A 15,474-nucleotide genomic window follows, 5' to 3' on the forward strand; every position below is an offset into this window, starting at 1 on the left:
CATTGTGCCGCAATCCGATAGGTCCGTTACAAGAGTTGGCTTGAAATTCTATCACAGATACTCTCAGTGCCTCTGATGCGGCTCATTTTAGGAATACTCAATAACCGTGTAGGAAAATCATAATTTATTTTTTAGCTCGCCACCCTTAGCTCGCAACAATGAGCATAAAAACAATTTATAAATATTATTAATCTAGATCTAATTGCTCTAGACAGGGGTGTTTGGGTATAAGGGGTCAATCTTTCTCCTCAGTGGTGAGACTAGCATTCATCGGTGGTGGTTCTTTTACGGCTGGTGGAATAGCTCTGTCTTACATGCCCCGTAGAGCCTATTGTGGCGCAGAGTGGTAAGGCAGCAGTCTGAAAGCTTTGCCCATGAGGCTGGGAGTTCGATCCCAGCAGCCGGCTCAAGGTTGACTCAGCCTTCCATCCTTCCGAGGTTGGAAAAATGAGCACCCAGCTTGCTGGGGGGTAAACGGCAATGACTGGGGAAGGCACTGGCAAACCACCCCGTATTGAGTCTGCCATGAAAACGCTAGAGGGCGTCACCCCAAGGGTCAGATATGACTCGATGCTTGCACAGGGGATACCTTTACCTTTACATGCCCCGCAGAACTGGTTAAGAAGAAGAAGAAGAGTTGGTTCTTATATGCCGCTTTTCCCTACTCGAAGGAGGCTCAAAGCAGCTTACAATCGACTTCCCATTCCTCGTTCATTTAATTCGTTACCGGGCAATTTCTCGCTGTACCACTCTGCATAGACGTGACCATGCAGAAGTGCAGGTCTTCCTGTCTGTGTGGCATCCAAAGCAGCCTAGGAATGTTTCAAGGCAGGCTTGGAGAGCCACAGCAGAGGGACCTGAGCGAGATGGAACCAGAACAGAGAAGACAATGTCATATGCCGCCTCCTGAAATAAGTAAGGAAGCCAAGGGGCAGCTGTGTGTAAACAGACCCGGTTTGATGCAGGGGAACAAGCCTGTTCGGACATCCCCTAGATCAGTGGTCCCCAACTTGTGGGCCGCGGCCCGGTGCCGGGCCACAAAGGCCATGGCACCTGGCCGCGGCTCCCTCTCCCCGCCCCCCCCAGTAAAAAACTTCCCAGGCCGCAAGCTTGCGGCCCGGGAAGCTTCTTACTGTGGGAGGGCGGGGAGAGGGAATCAGGGCCGAGCCGCGCCCGCGATTTGCGCATGGCAATTAATGGGCGTGGCCCGATGCGCGGGTGCGGCCCGATGCGTGAGCGTGGCCAGCGGGCGTGGCCCACGGGCGCGGCCCGATGCCCTGTTGGTCCCCAGCCTCAAAAAGGTTGGGGACCACTGCCCTAGGTAGGAAACAGCACATCCCTCCCCTTCTTCTATCTCTCAATCAGCACCATTTTCCTTACCTCAGTCCCCGTGGTCGTAATTTCTCCTCTCTGGTGGAAGGCTTTTTAAAAATATTGGGTAATAGATCACTATAATTTTGTTGCAACAATGTACTAGATTCCATTTTTTTAAAATTACAAATAGCGCTAGCAGATCTTTTAATTGCAGAATTAAGGGGGTGGGGGAATTGTGGCCAAGATCCTTGTTACTGTAACAAATAGGGCTGGGGAGGGGGAATTGCAGCCAAGGTCCTTGTAACTTTTTAACAAAACAAGAGATACACTTAAAAAACAAACAAACCCAAAAGCTTGGAACTAATACAGTGTTGCAATGGATGGTTATAAAATCATACTAATCAGCAGTTCCATTTTCTTTTTAAATGCCTTCGATGGCAAGGGAGCCTCTCAAGCAAGGAAAATCCCAGAAAAAAACATTTGCAGCAGCAGTGAAAGCTCTATGGAGAAGCTTCTTCAAGTGAAAGTAGCCCATGATACATTTCTTCACCTAGAGCTGGAGTCCCCGACATGATGCCAGAAAGTGAGCAGGGTCAGGTGGGACTAATGCCCAACAAGGCTTTTGATTGCAGACTGGAGATTTGATTCACTGTGTTTTTTTATTATTAAATACACCTTGCTTTGCCACCACAGCACAAAAACCTTCACTGTGCAACTGAAGGCAAGTTGTGGCGGCTGTTTTGTAGCTGGCTCCACCTTTTACCCGACCAATTTTGTGGTTGCACCCACAACCACAATTCTGCTGTGTCAGAATTCCACAGATGCCCGTAGGCTCAAAAAAGGTTTGGGACTCCTACCCTAGAGGGTGCTGTACATGAAGAAGAAAAGGAGAGACAAACGGCTGTACAATGAGGTCCTTTTAATAAATCAAATGGCCTTTGTAAGTAAAACACAAACCGGGGCTTAACCGGAACAAGGCCTGTTCAGTCTCGTTTTCACAAATAGCTTTCTTCAGTTGCTTAGCTTCTCAGTCACTGCAATATGCGTCAAACTAGTGAATTTCTCATAAATATACGTGTCTCTCTTCAAGTATCAATTCTACAAGCACTCATCTACAGTGCCCCCCCCCCATATGGCTCAGGGCAGTTTACATACAGCATTGTGGGATAATACATGGAATGACCTAAGCATAGAACATAGTCAAAAATAACATCAACAATAATTCAACAGTGGTTTAAATCAACATAATATCAATGTATTTGATCAACAGTAATGTAAGGACAAAGAAGGCTCTGGCCCTGGTTGAGACTAGGCGGGCTTTGACTTTCTAAAGCAATGCTGTAAAATAGCGATCCCCAACTTGTGGGCCGCGGAACACATGTGGTCCTTTGACTAATTGGAGGTGGGCCCGAAGGACGCCTCCCCCCCCCAGCCCTTTACAACACACTTCGGGTGTCATTGTCTCCCATCACTCCCAGATGGGACTATCTCGTTGCAGAGAAACAAGCTCAGGGTTCCCATTGATTTGTCATTGTCATGAGTTAAAATTTCCATGAAAATAAAATGTTCCTTATGTTCATTGTTGTGGCATGTCTGTATCTTATTTTGAAGGGATGTTTAAACATTACCATAGCGATCAGAGAGCGCTAGGGCAGTGGTTGAGAGTAGAGGAGTAAACTACCCCCCCCCCACCGGGCTTCAGTAAATGGCGTTGAGTGGTCCCCGGTGATAAAAAGGTTGGGGACCACATGTCTAACCCCTGTGGACATACAATTCCCCTCCATTCAAAGCAAAATGCCTGTAAACTTTTGGAAAGTTGGCTCTCTTTCTTCCATGCTCACTGATATCAGAGTCCTATGTGTGTGTAAGAGAAGGGCTGTGGCTATATGTATAACTCCTGCTTGGCATGTAGAAGACCCTAGGTTCAATTTCCAACATCTCCAACAGGATCAAGAACTCTAGAGATCTACAGCACAGCAAAGAAGGCAGTAGTGACCTGGAGAGCCAATGGATTAAGGTCCCTTTGTGTTGGTCTCCACTCCCAGCTGGAAGAGCTACATAAGCTGGAAGAGCTCCCAGCTGGAAGAGCTTCCGCCAGGTTTATGGTTGAGGCCAGGGCTGATAATATAGATCTATGCCCCCCCCCCGGAAACTCGGGATTCGGACCCGAAGTAAAACATCATCAGGACCTCCTCTCCACCCGCTAGTAGTGGGAGGGGGGGAAGTTGAGTCGCCGTTCTCTGCCATGCCAGTAATATTGGTAATGTTATTATTGTTATAATGGGGTTTTAATGGGGATTCTGGGACATTGTTACCCGCCACAAGCTGCAAGGGAGTGGCGGGAAATAAATATAATAATAATAATAATAATAATAATAATAATAATAATAATAATAATAATAAGTATCTACTTACTAACCAGACAGCCTGGGAAACAAGCAGTTCTTTGCTGCAATCAGTTGAACAATATATAGCCGCAATAAGGTACCATATATACTCGAGTATAAGCCGATCCAAGCATAAGCTGAGGCACCTAACTTTACCACAAAAAACTGGGAAAACTTATTGAATCAAGTATAAGCTGAGGGTGGGAAATGCAGCAGCTGCTGGTAAATTTACATTAATTGAGGCATCAATAGGTCACATGTTTTTGAATATTTCAAAGAAAAAGAGTAAACTAGCTCTTTAGGTGCAAAAGAGGGTCAACAAGAACAATATGGGATCAACAATAACTTAAAAAGTGCAAAAACTTTAGCTCAATCAGCAACCAAGCTAAAACACAATTGTTAAAATCCTTCAAAATTGGGTTCTTCATCATTATCTGTATGTCCAACCAGAGCTTCAGCTGTGGCTGGTGTGAGGTTATGAACACAACCCAAAGAAGAAAAGCCGAACAATGTTGCCCCTCAGACAAAAGAAGAAAGAAACACTAGGAGAAACAGTAAGTCCCGAAGCACCCCCAAAACGCACTCCACCCCCAGAAACCAAAAGAATTTGGAAGAAGTGATTAGGAAGAGAAAGAAGAAAAGTGAAGGCAAAAGAAAAAAAGATCAGTCTGTCAGTCAAACTGTTGATGTCCTACAAGCTGCTAGAGCAAGCTCAGCTTGCAATATATTTGCAAAATGCAATGCAATAATTGGCTGGCTGTTATTTAGATCAGTGGTCCCCAACCTGCGGGCCGCGGCCCGGCGCCGGGCCACAAAGGCCATAGCGCCGGGCCGCGGCTCCCTCTCCCCGCCCCCCCCAGTAAAAAACTTCCCAGGCCGCAAGCTTGCGGCCTGGGAAGCTACTTACTGCGGGAGGGCGGGGAGAGGGAATCAGGGACGGGCCGCGTCCGCGCGGCCCGATCCACGGGTGATTTGCGGGCGCGGCCCGCGGGCGCGACCGGGCGCGGCTTGTGGGCGCGGCCCGATGCCCTGCCGGTCCCCAGCCTAATAAAGGTTGGGGACCACTGATTTAGATCACCATATATACCCATGTATAAGCCGAGGAGGGCTTTTTCAGTGTGAAAAGGTTTATTGAAAAACTCGGCTTATACACGAGTACATATGGTACTTTTGTAACATCCCCTTGGCTTCCCAACCAAGGTATTGCAGCACTATAAGGTACTGCAATGGTCCCTTAAAGGTAATGCGGTGTGGGTTTTTTCAAAATGGCACCTGGAGAGAGCCCTCCCACCTTGTGCCTGTTTCTGACTCTGAGCAAAGAGGAGAGGAAAAGCTTTTTCATTAAAAAAAAAAAAAAAACTACCTTTATTTGGACAGGTTGACCTACCCCCCTCCCAAAGTAGCCAATGATGGATCTGGAGGGGTGAGAAGGGGAGGGGCCTCAGCCATTGAAATCTTTCCCTGCTGAGGCTCCTCTCTCTTCCGGAGGACATAACAAGGAGGCGTGGCCAGTTGACATCACTTCCTGGTGCCTTGAAGCCTGAAAAATATTTCAATGGTACCTCCATGGTCAAAAGGCTGAAAAAGGCTGATGTAGGAAAGATTCATTCGCTAACATCTTAGAAGGCACATGTTGGTGACAGAAAGAATGTGGGGATAGTAGTTGGTAGTAAACAGGTTCTGGAAGACCCAGGTTCAAATCCCCAGTCTGCCATGAAGCTTGGCTGTTGTCCTTGGGGCCAAGCTCACTCTCTTGTCTGTTGGGAAAAGACAACAGAGATTGCTCATTCCAAGTTGCTATAAGACACCATTCACTGCTTCTCCAGATTCTCTGCTGGGCATGTTGATCCTAGTTCCTTTCGTCTCTGTTGCTCCAGGAGGTAGAAATCCATTTCCTGTGTGAGGTCGAGCAGCTTGCCTTCTCAGTTTTCAACAACATGCAATAAGCATCACTACCACCACCACCACCACCACCAGAGGTACCGCTACCAAGACACCATAACGTGCACGTTTGAAGGCTGAAGCTGAAACACAAGAACATTAAAAATTAGACATTTATTTATTTTTTCATCTTTATAGACCACTACACCTTGACCAGCCATCTTGCAGTGGGTAGCAACAAAGTTAGAGAGCCAGTTTGGTGTAGTGGTTAGGAGTGCGGACTTCTAATCTGGCATGCCAGGTTCGATTCTGCACTCCCCCACATGCAGCCAGCTAGGTGACCTTGGGCTCACCACAACACTGAGACAGCTGCTCTGATGAGGAGGAATCTCAGGGCTCTCTCAGCCTCCCCTCCCTCACAAGGTGTCTGTTGTGGGGAGAGGAATGGGAAGGCGACTGTAAGCCGCTTTGAGCCTCCTTCGGGTAGGGAAAAGCGGCATATAAGAACCAACTCTTCATCTTCCTCTTCTTAAAACATAGCGATCTAAAACAATTAAATCCAACCCCCCCATCCATACAGCAGAGAACCCCTACTATAGGCACGTTTCTCAGGGTTGATGCTTAGCGGAGGGGCCCAAGACTGCCCCAACCTCAACCAAATGCCTGGTAGAAGAGCTCTGTCTAGTGCTGTCAGGGCCCTTAGCTCTTCTGGGAGCTCATTCCACTAGGCAGGGGCCAGGATCAAAAGCCCTGAAGCAGGGGTAGTCAACCTGTGGTCCTCCAGATGGGCTCATGGGAATTGTAGTCCATGAACATCTGGAGGACCACAGGTCGACTACCCCTGCCCTGAAGGACCTCTGCTCCTTACAGGTACCAATTACCTATTCCCATGTGCAGCACTCCTCATATAGGTCCAAAGGGCTTAAACCAAGCCTGTTAGCTGGAGTCCCAAATGAAGCTCACTGGTGAAATATACAATAGACAGACAAGATTGCAGTTCCTCAGGGCTTGGATCTTATAAACAAGTGTTCCCGATACATCGATAGCACAAACTACTTCTTCTCCTTGTAAAACATCTGCTTGTACAATATCAATCGTTTTCCATGGCCAAAGGGAAGTCTGCTCCATGCACAGACTTGTCTAGCACAGGCAGGGCATGTTCAGAGGCCCCGAAGCTTGCCAGCCACTGAGATAAGGGGATGACAGTCAAACACCTGGCAGCAGGTGAAAGAATGCTTCAGTTAATGGATTTCAGTGGCACTCCTGTTTGAAAGAGCAGTTCTATTTCTAGGCAAGTGTGCATAGACCCCACTGAAGCGTACCAGAGCTCAGTAAACTTTTTCGGTTTTCTAGCCCCTAGGAGATAATTCCCATTGAACTCAGAGGGACTTGCTTTGTGTAAATGCACCTGGCCTATGCTGAGTGCATCTGTTCCACGCATTGGATTCCCTTTCTCTTTCTAACTGCCACCCCACTGATTTATTTGTCTATTTACTAGTAAGAAAGCCCATTTAAAAAAAAATGGGCCTTGGCAAGGGCTTCCTGCGACCCCCTCTGCCAGCTCACCGGCCACAGAAAGCCCCCCCCCCCCAGGTGGGCCAGCGTCTCTAGGAGGAGCCGCTCAGCTTGCAAAGGCCTCTCATCACGGCCCGGCCGCAACTCGGCGAGGTGTTTGCATGGCAAGCAGCCAGGGAAAGGCTCCCGTCCCCTCTGGGCTGGCGTCCCGGGGAGGAGCCGTTCAGCCTGCGAAGGGCTGTCACCATGTCAGCGAAGTGGGAAGAGGCCTTCACAGGGCAAGCGGCGAAGGAAAGGCCGCCGTCCCCCGGTGCACAGTTCCCGGGAGTAGCTTCTAGTCTCACGAAGGCCTCTCACCGCATCTGTGACGCAGATGGCTAGGGTAAGTGGCTAGGGAAAGCCTCCCCCCTGGTGCTCGGAGGCAGAGATACCTGGGAGACATGGATGCACCCTTCTCACCGCCCAGGATGCTTCTGGTGATGTGGCTGGACGCGTTGCTCAAGGAGGCAGGCACTCCACAAGCCAGCCGACTGCGCTGGAAGCGCTGGCCGGACAGAAGGTCCCTGCCCCAGACAAGCGCCTGGACAGCACCGACCAGATGGCCGTTTCACTAATATAGCGAGGAACTACAGTAAAGACTTATATTTTAATTTATATACCGCCGTTCCCTTTTGGGCAGATGGCGGTTTACAATAATAAAAGAATAAAAACTTTAAAAACCCCATAAAACGTCCCTTATTACAACCAAATGCGACTATTGCTAAGGTGGCAGGCGAAAGTACGCTAAATATCTCACCCCCTTGTCCATCCAGGGGCCAGCCTTCCAATAGTTGTACAGGTGGGAGTGAAGTAGCATATCAGGTGTTACCTTAGGGGGAATCCTTAGATTGAATATCGGGACCCCACTCTGGCCTCAACCATATGCCTGGCGGATGAGCTCCATCTTACAGGCCCTGCGGAAAGCTGACAGTCTTGACAGGGCCCTTAGCTCTTCCGGGAGCTCATTCCACCAGGTTGGGGCCAGGACTGAAAAGGCCCTGAAAAGGCCCTGGCCCGGGTGGAGGCCAGGCGAACGTCCTGAAAGCCCAGGACTACCAGTAGGTTCATACCCACAGAGCGAAGAGCCCTGCAGGGGGCAGAAGCGACCAAGAGGTCCCGCAGGAAAGTAGGACCCAGACCATGTTATAGCCTTGAAAGTCAATACCAAAACCTTGAACTTGACCCGGAAACAGACTGGTCTCATATGAACTGTGCAGACCGTCTAAGTCTAGATGGCTGGCAGCCTGCAAAGGGGCCTCCTCACTTGTGGAACCGAGACGAGGATTCCTTCCCCAAGGACAGTTCTTTGTCCTCCTCTATTGTTATCTTCCACCAGTAGCCCAAAAAAACTTTGATTTCTTTTTTGTGCCCTTCCAGACACCGCTTCCTGTTTAATTATTGTTTTGTATAGAATGATTTTAAAGTTGCATTCTAATGTTTGATTGCCATCTTGAGGTGACAAGGTAAAATAAAAATGTTTTAAATTAATAGCAAACCTTATTTTGCTAGATGAGATCAGGGCTGATTTTGCACTTACTTTGTTTATTCCTTTGTGGAACCTGCTGAATTCAGATTGGTTTGAGCTCGGATCTTCCTCTGTTCCCCCCCCCCCAATTGAAACAGAAAAGTGTTCTGCACTTGATTAGGGAAGCTCAGAAGGGGGGGGGGGAAGCCAAGCACAGCAGAAGCCTCTTTCTTTCTTTTCTTGAAGGGGAGGGGGACAGCAGAGGAGGGGAAATATATCCAAGAGGCAAATCTCTACCTAGATAAGTTAGGGCTTCTGGAGCTTCTGCTTAGAACTTCTTGCAACCTGAGGAAGCCTTTGAACTGACACCCTGGCCAATCAGGGCTTTTCTACAGTGTTGGAGGCTCAGCAGCAAGTTATTTCAGGGAAAGCAGGCAGCTGCACACTTAATGATGGCGATTTTTCAAATATCAAGGGTTATATCCACTCCAGGATATCACGGGGGAAAGGTGGGGGTCACTCGGGATCAATCGTGCTTGTTGCAGAGGGAAAATTTAAATCGCCCAAAATCAAAATGGAAATGACATTCAGTGTAGAAGGCATGGATTCAATTGACCTGGGATTGCAGATTCATCCCAGGCTTGAAGACAGAGCTTCTTGGTTCACAATACACACTGCAAACCACGAAGTGACACCATCTCAAGAAGAAGCATAAAAGGGTAGGTATCTGGAGATTTCCTGAATCCCACCACACCCTCATTTCCCCAATAGATTTTGTCCACCGCCCTGCAGTTCTGCTGGAATCATAGGATAGTGATATGCAAGGAAGAGAACCCTACAAAAGCATCTCCTTCTAGTCTTTGAGCATTCATAGTGGCTTCAGGAACTTACCTGTTACGTCAAGGGAGATGCGCTGCAAGCAATCTTCGCTAAGCTGGTAAGAAAGGTGGTACTCTCCTATGAGGAATCTGCTGGCATTCATAACCTTAAGTCCACATTCCGAAATGGAAAAGTGTGCTGTGTACTGACTGAGATAAGAGTTCAGAGTACAATTTTTGATATTCAGGATGCGTTGGCAAGAAGAGGAGGAGGATTGGTTCACCTTACTGAAAAGTAGTGCGCTGTGATAGTCTGACATATTTGGCATAATCATTTCAGAAGAGCCTTCCGGTATGGAGAAGTTCACAACAGGACATCGGGCGGGAGCTAGAAGTACATAAATGATGATTAGTGGACATTAAAAGGAAATAGTAAGGCATCCTAAAGTCTTAGGGAGGGACTGCTTCTTAGAAAACAAGAAATATTTAGAATGCAGCACCTATGGGTATTGTTTTTATATCTAGAGAGCCAGTTTGGTGTAGTGGTTAGGAGTGCAGACTTCTGATCTAGCATGCCGGGTTCAATTCTGCACTCCCCCACAGGCAGCCAGCTGGGTGACCTTGGGCTCGCCACGGCACTGATAAAGCTGTTCTGACTGAGCAGTAATATCCGGGCTCTCTCGGCCTCACTCACCTCACAGGGTGTCTGTTGTGGGGAGAGGAATGGGAAGGTGACTGTAAGCCGCTTTGAGATTCCTTCTAGTAGAGAAAAGTGGTGTATAAGAACGAACTCTTCTTCTTCAGTAATCTAAAGGCCATCTCAGCCTCACCTCCCTCACAGGGTGTCTGTTGTGGGCAGAGGAAAGGGAAGGCGACTGTAAGCCGCTTTGAGATTCCTTCTAGTAGAGAAAAGTGGTGTATAAGAACCAACTCTTCTTCTTCAGTAATCTAAAGGCCATCTCAGCCTCACCTCCCTCACAGGGTGTCTGTTGTGGGCAGAGGAAAGGGAAGGCGACTGTAAGCTGCTTTGAGACTCCTTCAGGTAGAGAAAATCGGCATATAAGAACCAACTCTTCTTCTTCTGGCAAACATGTGGTTGACTTTTTCCTTCCTTCTACAGGTTGCGAGTGACGGGTGCTGTTCAAGCCAACAGCTGTGGGATGCTGAAGGGAAACCGAGTCGTGTCTGAAGCTTGTAGCGCTGTCACCAAATGGATCTGTGAGGCAGAAGCCCTTCTGGTATAAATAGCACAGAAATAAGCTGTGAGGAGAGGGTAAAAAATCATGCTTGGTCTCAGAAGAAGGGAAAAACAGCACTACTCTGCCGTGTAGTTATGTACTGAGTTTATGGAGAGCTAAACTAAAAAGGAGAGATCACATTTTGGGAATATTTCTTACTGTCTGTGAAAAATGCCCCGTTTGTGAATATTTTTTTTTTGGGGGGGGGGGAGCTACTAATGGACAGAGAGAGTCAAAGATCTGAGCAGGGCCTTCTGCAGGTTGTTGTTGTTGGTTTTGCCATCAAGTCACAGCTAACATGGTCATCCCCTAGGGTTGTCAGAGGTAGTTTGCCATTGTTTGCCTTTGTGTCACAATCTTGCTATTCCCTTACGGTCTCCCACCCCAATAAAAGCCAGGGAGAACCCTGCTTATAGGGCTATTTAGGTCAGTTCCTTAAGCAGACACCATCCTAGAAATGAGCAAGATCAACAACATCCTGCACACACGAATTCTGTGTAGTGACCCCCACCTAGGGACTTAGATGGGGCCAGGAAAGTGTCCAAGCTTCTGGTATACCATAACCTATGTAGAAGATAATTGTTCAGGAAAGCATTTCTATAAAGGCTACATGACAAGGGAGATATTTACAGGAAGGAATGCGTCTGCAAACTTGACAACGGTATGTGATGTATGACATCGACTTGTATTTCTGCTGCTGTAATACTGTTACAGTTTGTTCAGCACACCGTACTTAATGCACTGTTACAAAATTCTGCAGGTTTCAGCCCCATCACATCATCACACTGCTAATAAGCCTGTAGGTTTGGCAAATGGTTGACTGGAATTCTTCAAAAACAACAGCTTTTTATTCAATCAGCACTTAGCTCCAAACACCGAATAGGGAACACAGGAACAACACAGACTTATATACACTTTGGCTACCCCGCAAAAGAACCTGATTGGCCCTAAGTGGGGAAGTTCTTTAGTCTAAGTTCTTGTACTGAGAGCCATTGGTTGATCAAGTTACAATCATTCAATCTTCATATACATAAGACATGATAGCAGCTGCTTTGAGTCCCCACACATAACAGCTGCTTACAAGGTATTTTCCCTTGATTCTCAGTGACATAAGCAAACTATAAATAAATTCCAGGCTTGCAGTTTTTATCCTCTCTTAAAATACGTCTTTTTAAAAACTTACCCACCCCACCAATTCTTGTACTCCTTGGCTAAGCAATTAATTGATGCTACCACAGTCTGAAATATTAAAAAGGGAGAGGGGGGGAACACACCACACCATGTTGATCTCCCTGTCCCATACAACTCTCTAACACCCAACACCCACCTCTTTGCCCAATCCACATTCTTCATTCTATTACAAATTGTGCTTTAGCAGCGGCAGTCAACCTGTGGTCCTCCAGATGTCCATGGACTACAATTCCCATGAGCCCCTGCCAGCGTTTGCTGGCAGGGGCTCATGGGAATTGTAGTCCATGGACATCTGGAGGACCACAGGTTGACTAACCCCTGCTTTAGGGTATTTTCATGGGAAGGGCATGACATACCTTGAACGGGCTTTCCACCCGAGATCCTTCCCAGTGTGGCCTAGTGCTTAAAGTATGGTCTAATATGGGGGGGGGGGGGGGAGAATCGGATCACCACTCCCGCCCCGTTAGCTCAAGTGGGCGAGTTTGGCGCCAGCCCCACTCTCTCCGCCTAACCTGCCTCACAGGGTTGTTGTGCGGCTGAAATGGCGCGGCTCGGAGAGAAAGGCGCGGGGTCAAGGAGCCCAAGGCTATGAGTCAGACCACCGCGTCTTCAAAGCGAGCTGTGAGCGATCTCCTACCTGCCGTCGGCGGAAAGCCGGCAACGAGGGCGCCTATGGTCCCCACCAGCAGGGCTCTTCCGGCCAACGTCTTCGCCATTCCCCCGGCCCTGCGCGGCCGCCTGGAGCTCCGATCCGCAACGGAGACTCCGGAAAGAGACGACCCCGGGGCTCCCCAGGCGGCTTCCTTCTCGATCGCGCGTTGCCTCGGCCGGACTTGAGCGCCTCTTCCAGCCCGGCCAGCGCCGGCGGGTCGCCTCTCCCTTGGGGTCCGGGTGGAGCGCAGCGGGCCTTTCCCAGGGCGCGCGCAATGGCTGCCCCAGTAAAGCAACACGGTCGCCGGCACTCACTTCCTGCGGACACCGGCTTCGGCGCCCAAGTTGAAGCTCCCGCCAGCAGCAGCAGCAGCAAGCAGCAATACCGGTTCGCCAACAAGCTCCGAGAGGTGTTGGGCCGGAGACGGCCGGGCAACGCCCTGCAGCTCCTGCCGCTGAAGGTGCGCCGGTTCGGATGCTGATCACCCGGCTGCCCAAATCCCCTGGCATCCCGAAGGAATCTTGCCGGGAGCGCAAAGACGCAGGCTGCCCGCGTGTCGGAGACCTGCCGCGGCCGCGCTGACACCCGACCCGTTTGCCTGGAGAAGCCCCATCGCCCAGCCCCCGAGCGAGAGGGAGTGATTGCGCTTTCCCCCGGTGGCCCAGGGGCGGGGCGGCGGGGCTCTGCCGGGTTGCTCCTGCTTCCCACCCAGGCTCCCTACGTTTAATGTTGTTAATTGGGGTTTTTATGGGGATTTTATTGTGTTTTAACTATTTATGTTGTAAACTGCCCTGAGACCTATTTGGAGAAGGGCGGTCTAAAAATTTAATAATAATAATTAATAATTAATAATAATGTTTTATGTCAGGGGTAGTCAACCTGTGGTTCTCCAGATGTTCATGGGCTGCCAGCAAATGCTCATGGGAATTGTAGTCCATGCACATCTGGAGGACCACAGGTTGACTCCCCCTGTTTTATGTCACAACTGAGGATTTGGGGCTGAGCCCCTGTTGATGGGTGGAGGTTTGAGCCTCCTGAGGAGACACTGCACGTGCCAGAGCAGCCCTGTCTTCTGGGATGGGAAGGCAGCTGCCACGCATGAGCTGATGCCCCTGGGCTTCTCCTATGGTTCACCTTGGGGGGGGGGGTCCAGCAGGCCTGTTGGAGAGGGGCAGCTCGACAGGCGTGTTGCTGGGGCTGGGCCTGCCGGAGGGGGTTTCCCCTCCCATATTAGGTGGCCATTGCCATTGGGCTGCAACTTGGGAGCAGAACCGGCCATTGGGATCTGTCCCAGATGTTTGCCTTCGCTCACGTGTGCTGTGTTAATAAAAGCTGCGGCCTTTACCAGATCTAAGGGATCTTGCGGCACTTAAAACACAATGAACCGGATCAACAGTACCCCCCCAAAAAATCACAGTGTAAACTACAAGTAGGCAGAACTGAAGCCAATTGATTGCTATCCCAAATAAAACCAATTAATGAAGCCAGAAGGTCATGAAGTACAAGTTGGAAAGTCTGCAAAATGTTCATTCAAACTTAAACCCACACAGAGAATTAAGGTGGCAATTCTCAACATCTCAAGGGCAGCTTGGTGTAGTGGTTAGGAGTGTGGACTTGTCATCTAGTGAGCCAGGTTCAATTCCACGCTCCCCCACATGCAGCCAGCTGGGTGACCTTGGGCTCCCCACGGCACTCATAAAATTGTTCTGACCGAGCAGTGATATCAGGGCTCTCTCAGCCTCACCCATCTCACAGGGTGTCTGTTGTGGGGAGAGGAAAGGGAAGGCGACTGTAAGCCACTTTGAGCCTCCTTCTGGTAGGGAAAAGTGGCATATAAGAACCAACTCTTCTTCTTCTTCAGTACTCTTTCCCTCTTTTGTAAATTTCTCTTTAACAAAAGCATCTTCTGAGCCAGGATTCAACCCACCCCCCACCTGTAGCTGCACCCTAAATGAGGCAAAGGTGCCCCAGTTTCAGCAACCTACGTTTAAATTTGGAAATTTCTGTCCCTGTCCCTTTAATACTTAACCTGCATTGAACTTCACTGGCCATATATCGCCCACTCATCACATTCAGAGAGATCCTCTTGCAGTTCTTCACAATCAACTTGGCTTTTTCACCACCCTGAATAATTTGGCATCCTCTGCAAATTCGGCTGCAATGCTACTCCCCCGACTTTCAGATCCGGGTCATTTAGAAACAAATGAAATAGCACTTGTCCCAGTAACAAGAAGTCTGGTTGGACCCTGCTGATTTCTTCCCTCCATGGTGAGAACTGTCCATTTATTCCTTCTCCCTGCTTCTTGAGTGCCCAGTCCTCCACATGCAGCCAGTTGGGTGACCCTGGCCCAACCACAGTTCTCTTTGAGCTGTTCTTGCAGAACAGAACGCTCTCCATCTCACAGGGTGCCCGTTGTGGGGAGAGGAAGAGAAAGGTTTTGTAAGCCGCTTTGAGACTCCTTCGGGTAGCGAAAAGCAGAGTATTAAAAAAAAAAATCACAACTCTGCTTCTTCCCATTTGATTGATTTCACCAAATTTTTAACACTTGGCCTCCTTACATTACGATCCGGCCGCTGCCCGGACAGAACATTTGCCAGGAAATTTTTAAAAGGCAAGAGTAACCTGGTATTTCGGAGGATCGCACACCTTTGCGAAGGCACAAATTCATAAACGCCCCTTAAACCCCTAAAAACAAATCGCGTCTCTTACTTCCAAGCCGTGTTACTCCCTTCGGGATTCAGTTGCAGCCTCCACATTTCTTTCGGCGCCAGTCCTTTTAGCGGAGCAATTAAAAGCGCGCTTCGACTTTCAAAAAGAATTAACCGGGAATCCCTTCAGTTGCCTATTGGACAGACGGAAAATAAATTTGCATACGGTTCTTTGATTGGGTAAGGCGCGGCAAACCGAAGCAGTTCGGCGGGAAACCATTTAAGGGGAGTGTCGCGGTCAATCTACATAATCCGCAGGCTTCCT

General features: G+C 48.9%; 1 protein-coding gene across 2 annotated transcripts; it reads right to left on the reverse strand.

The window, feature by feature from the left end:
• Positions 1–2,056: 2,056 nt before the first annotated feature.
• LOC143831512 (uncharacterized) lies at positions 2,057–15,341 on the reverse strand. Of its 2 annotated transcripts, none has more exons than XM_077324551.1 (3): positions 12,486–13,170; positions 9,493–9,807; positions 2,057–5,725 (listed from the first exon to the last, which is right to left on the reverse strand). In XM_077324551.1, exons 1-3 carry the CDS (start codon positions 12,562–12,564, stop codon positions 5,631–5,633), a joined length of 489 nt encoding a protein of 162 aa, XP_077180666.1. In that variant the 5' UTR covers positions 12,565–13,170; the 3' UTR covers positions 2,057–5,630. The 2 variants fall into 2 exon arrangements, 1 of the variants encoding a protein (XP_077180666.1); XR_013228896.1 differs by lacking the exon at positions 12,486–13,170 and adding an exon at positions 15,211–15,341 and having other exon boundaries at positions 2,058–5,725.
• Positions 15,342–15,474: the final 133 nt, after the last annotated feature.

Source organism: Paroedura picta, chromosome 3, assembly GCF_049243985.1.
Source record: "Paroedura picta isolate Pp20150507F chromosome 3, Ppicta_v3.0, whole genome shotgun sequence".
Classification (NCBI taxonomy): domain Eukaryota; kingdom Metazoa; phylum Chordata; class Lepidosauria; order Squamata; family Gekkonidae; genus Paroedura; species Paroedura picta.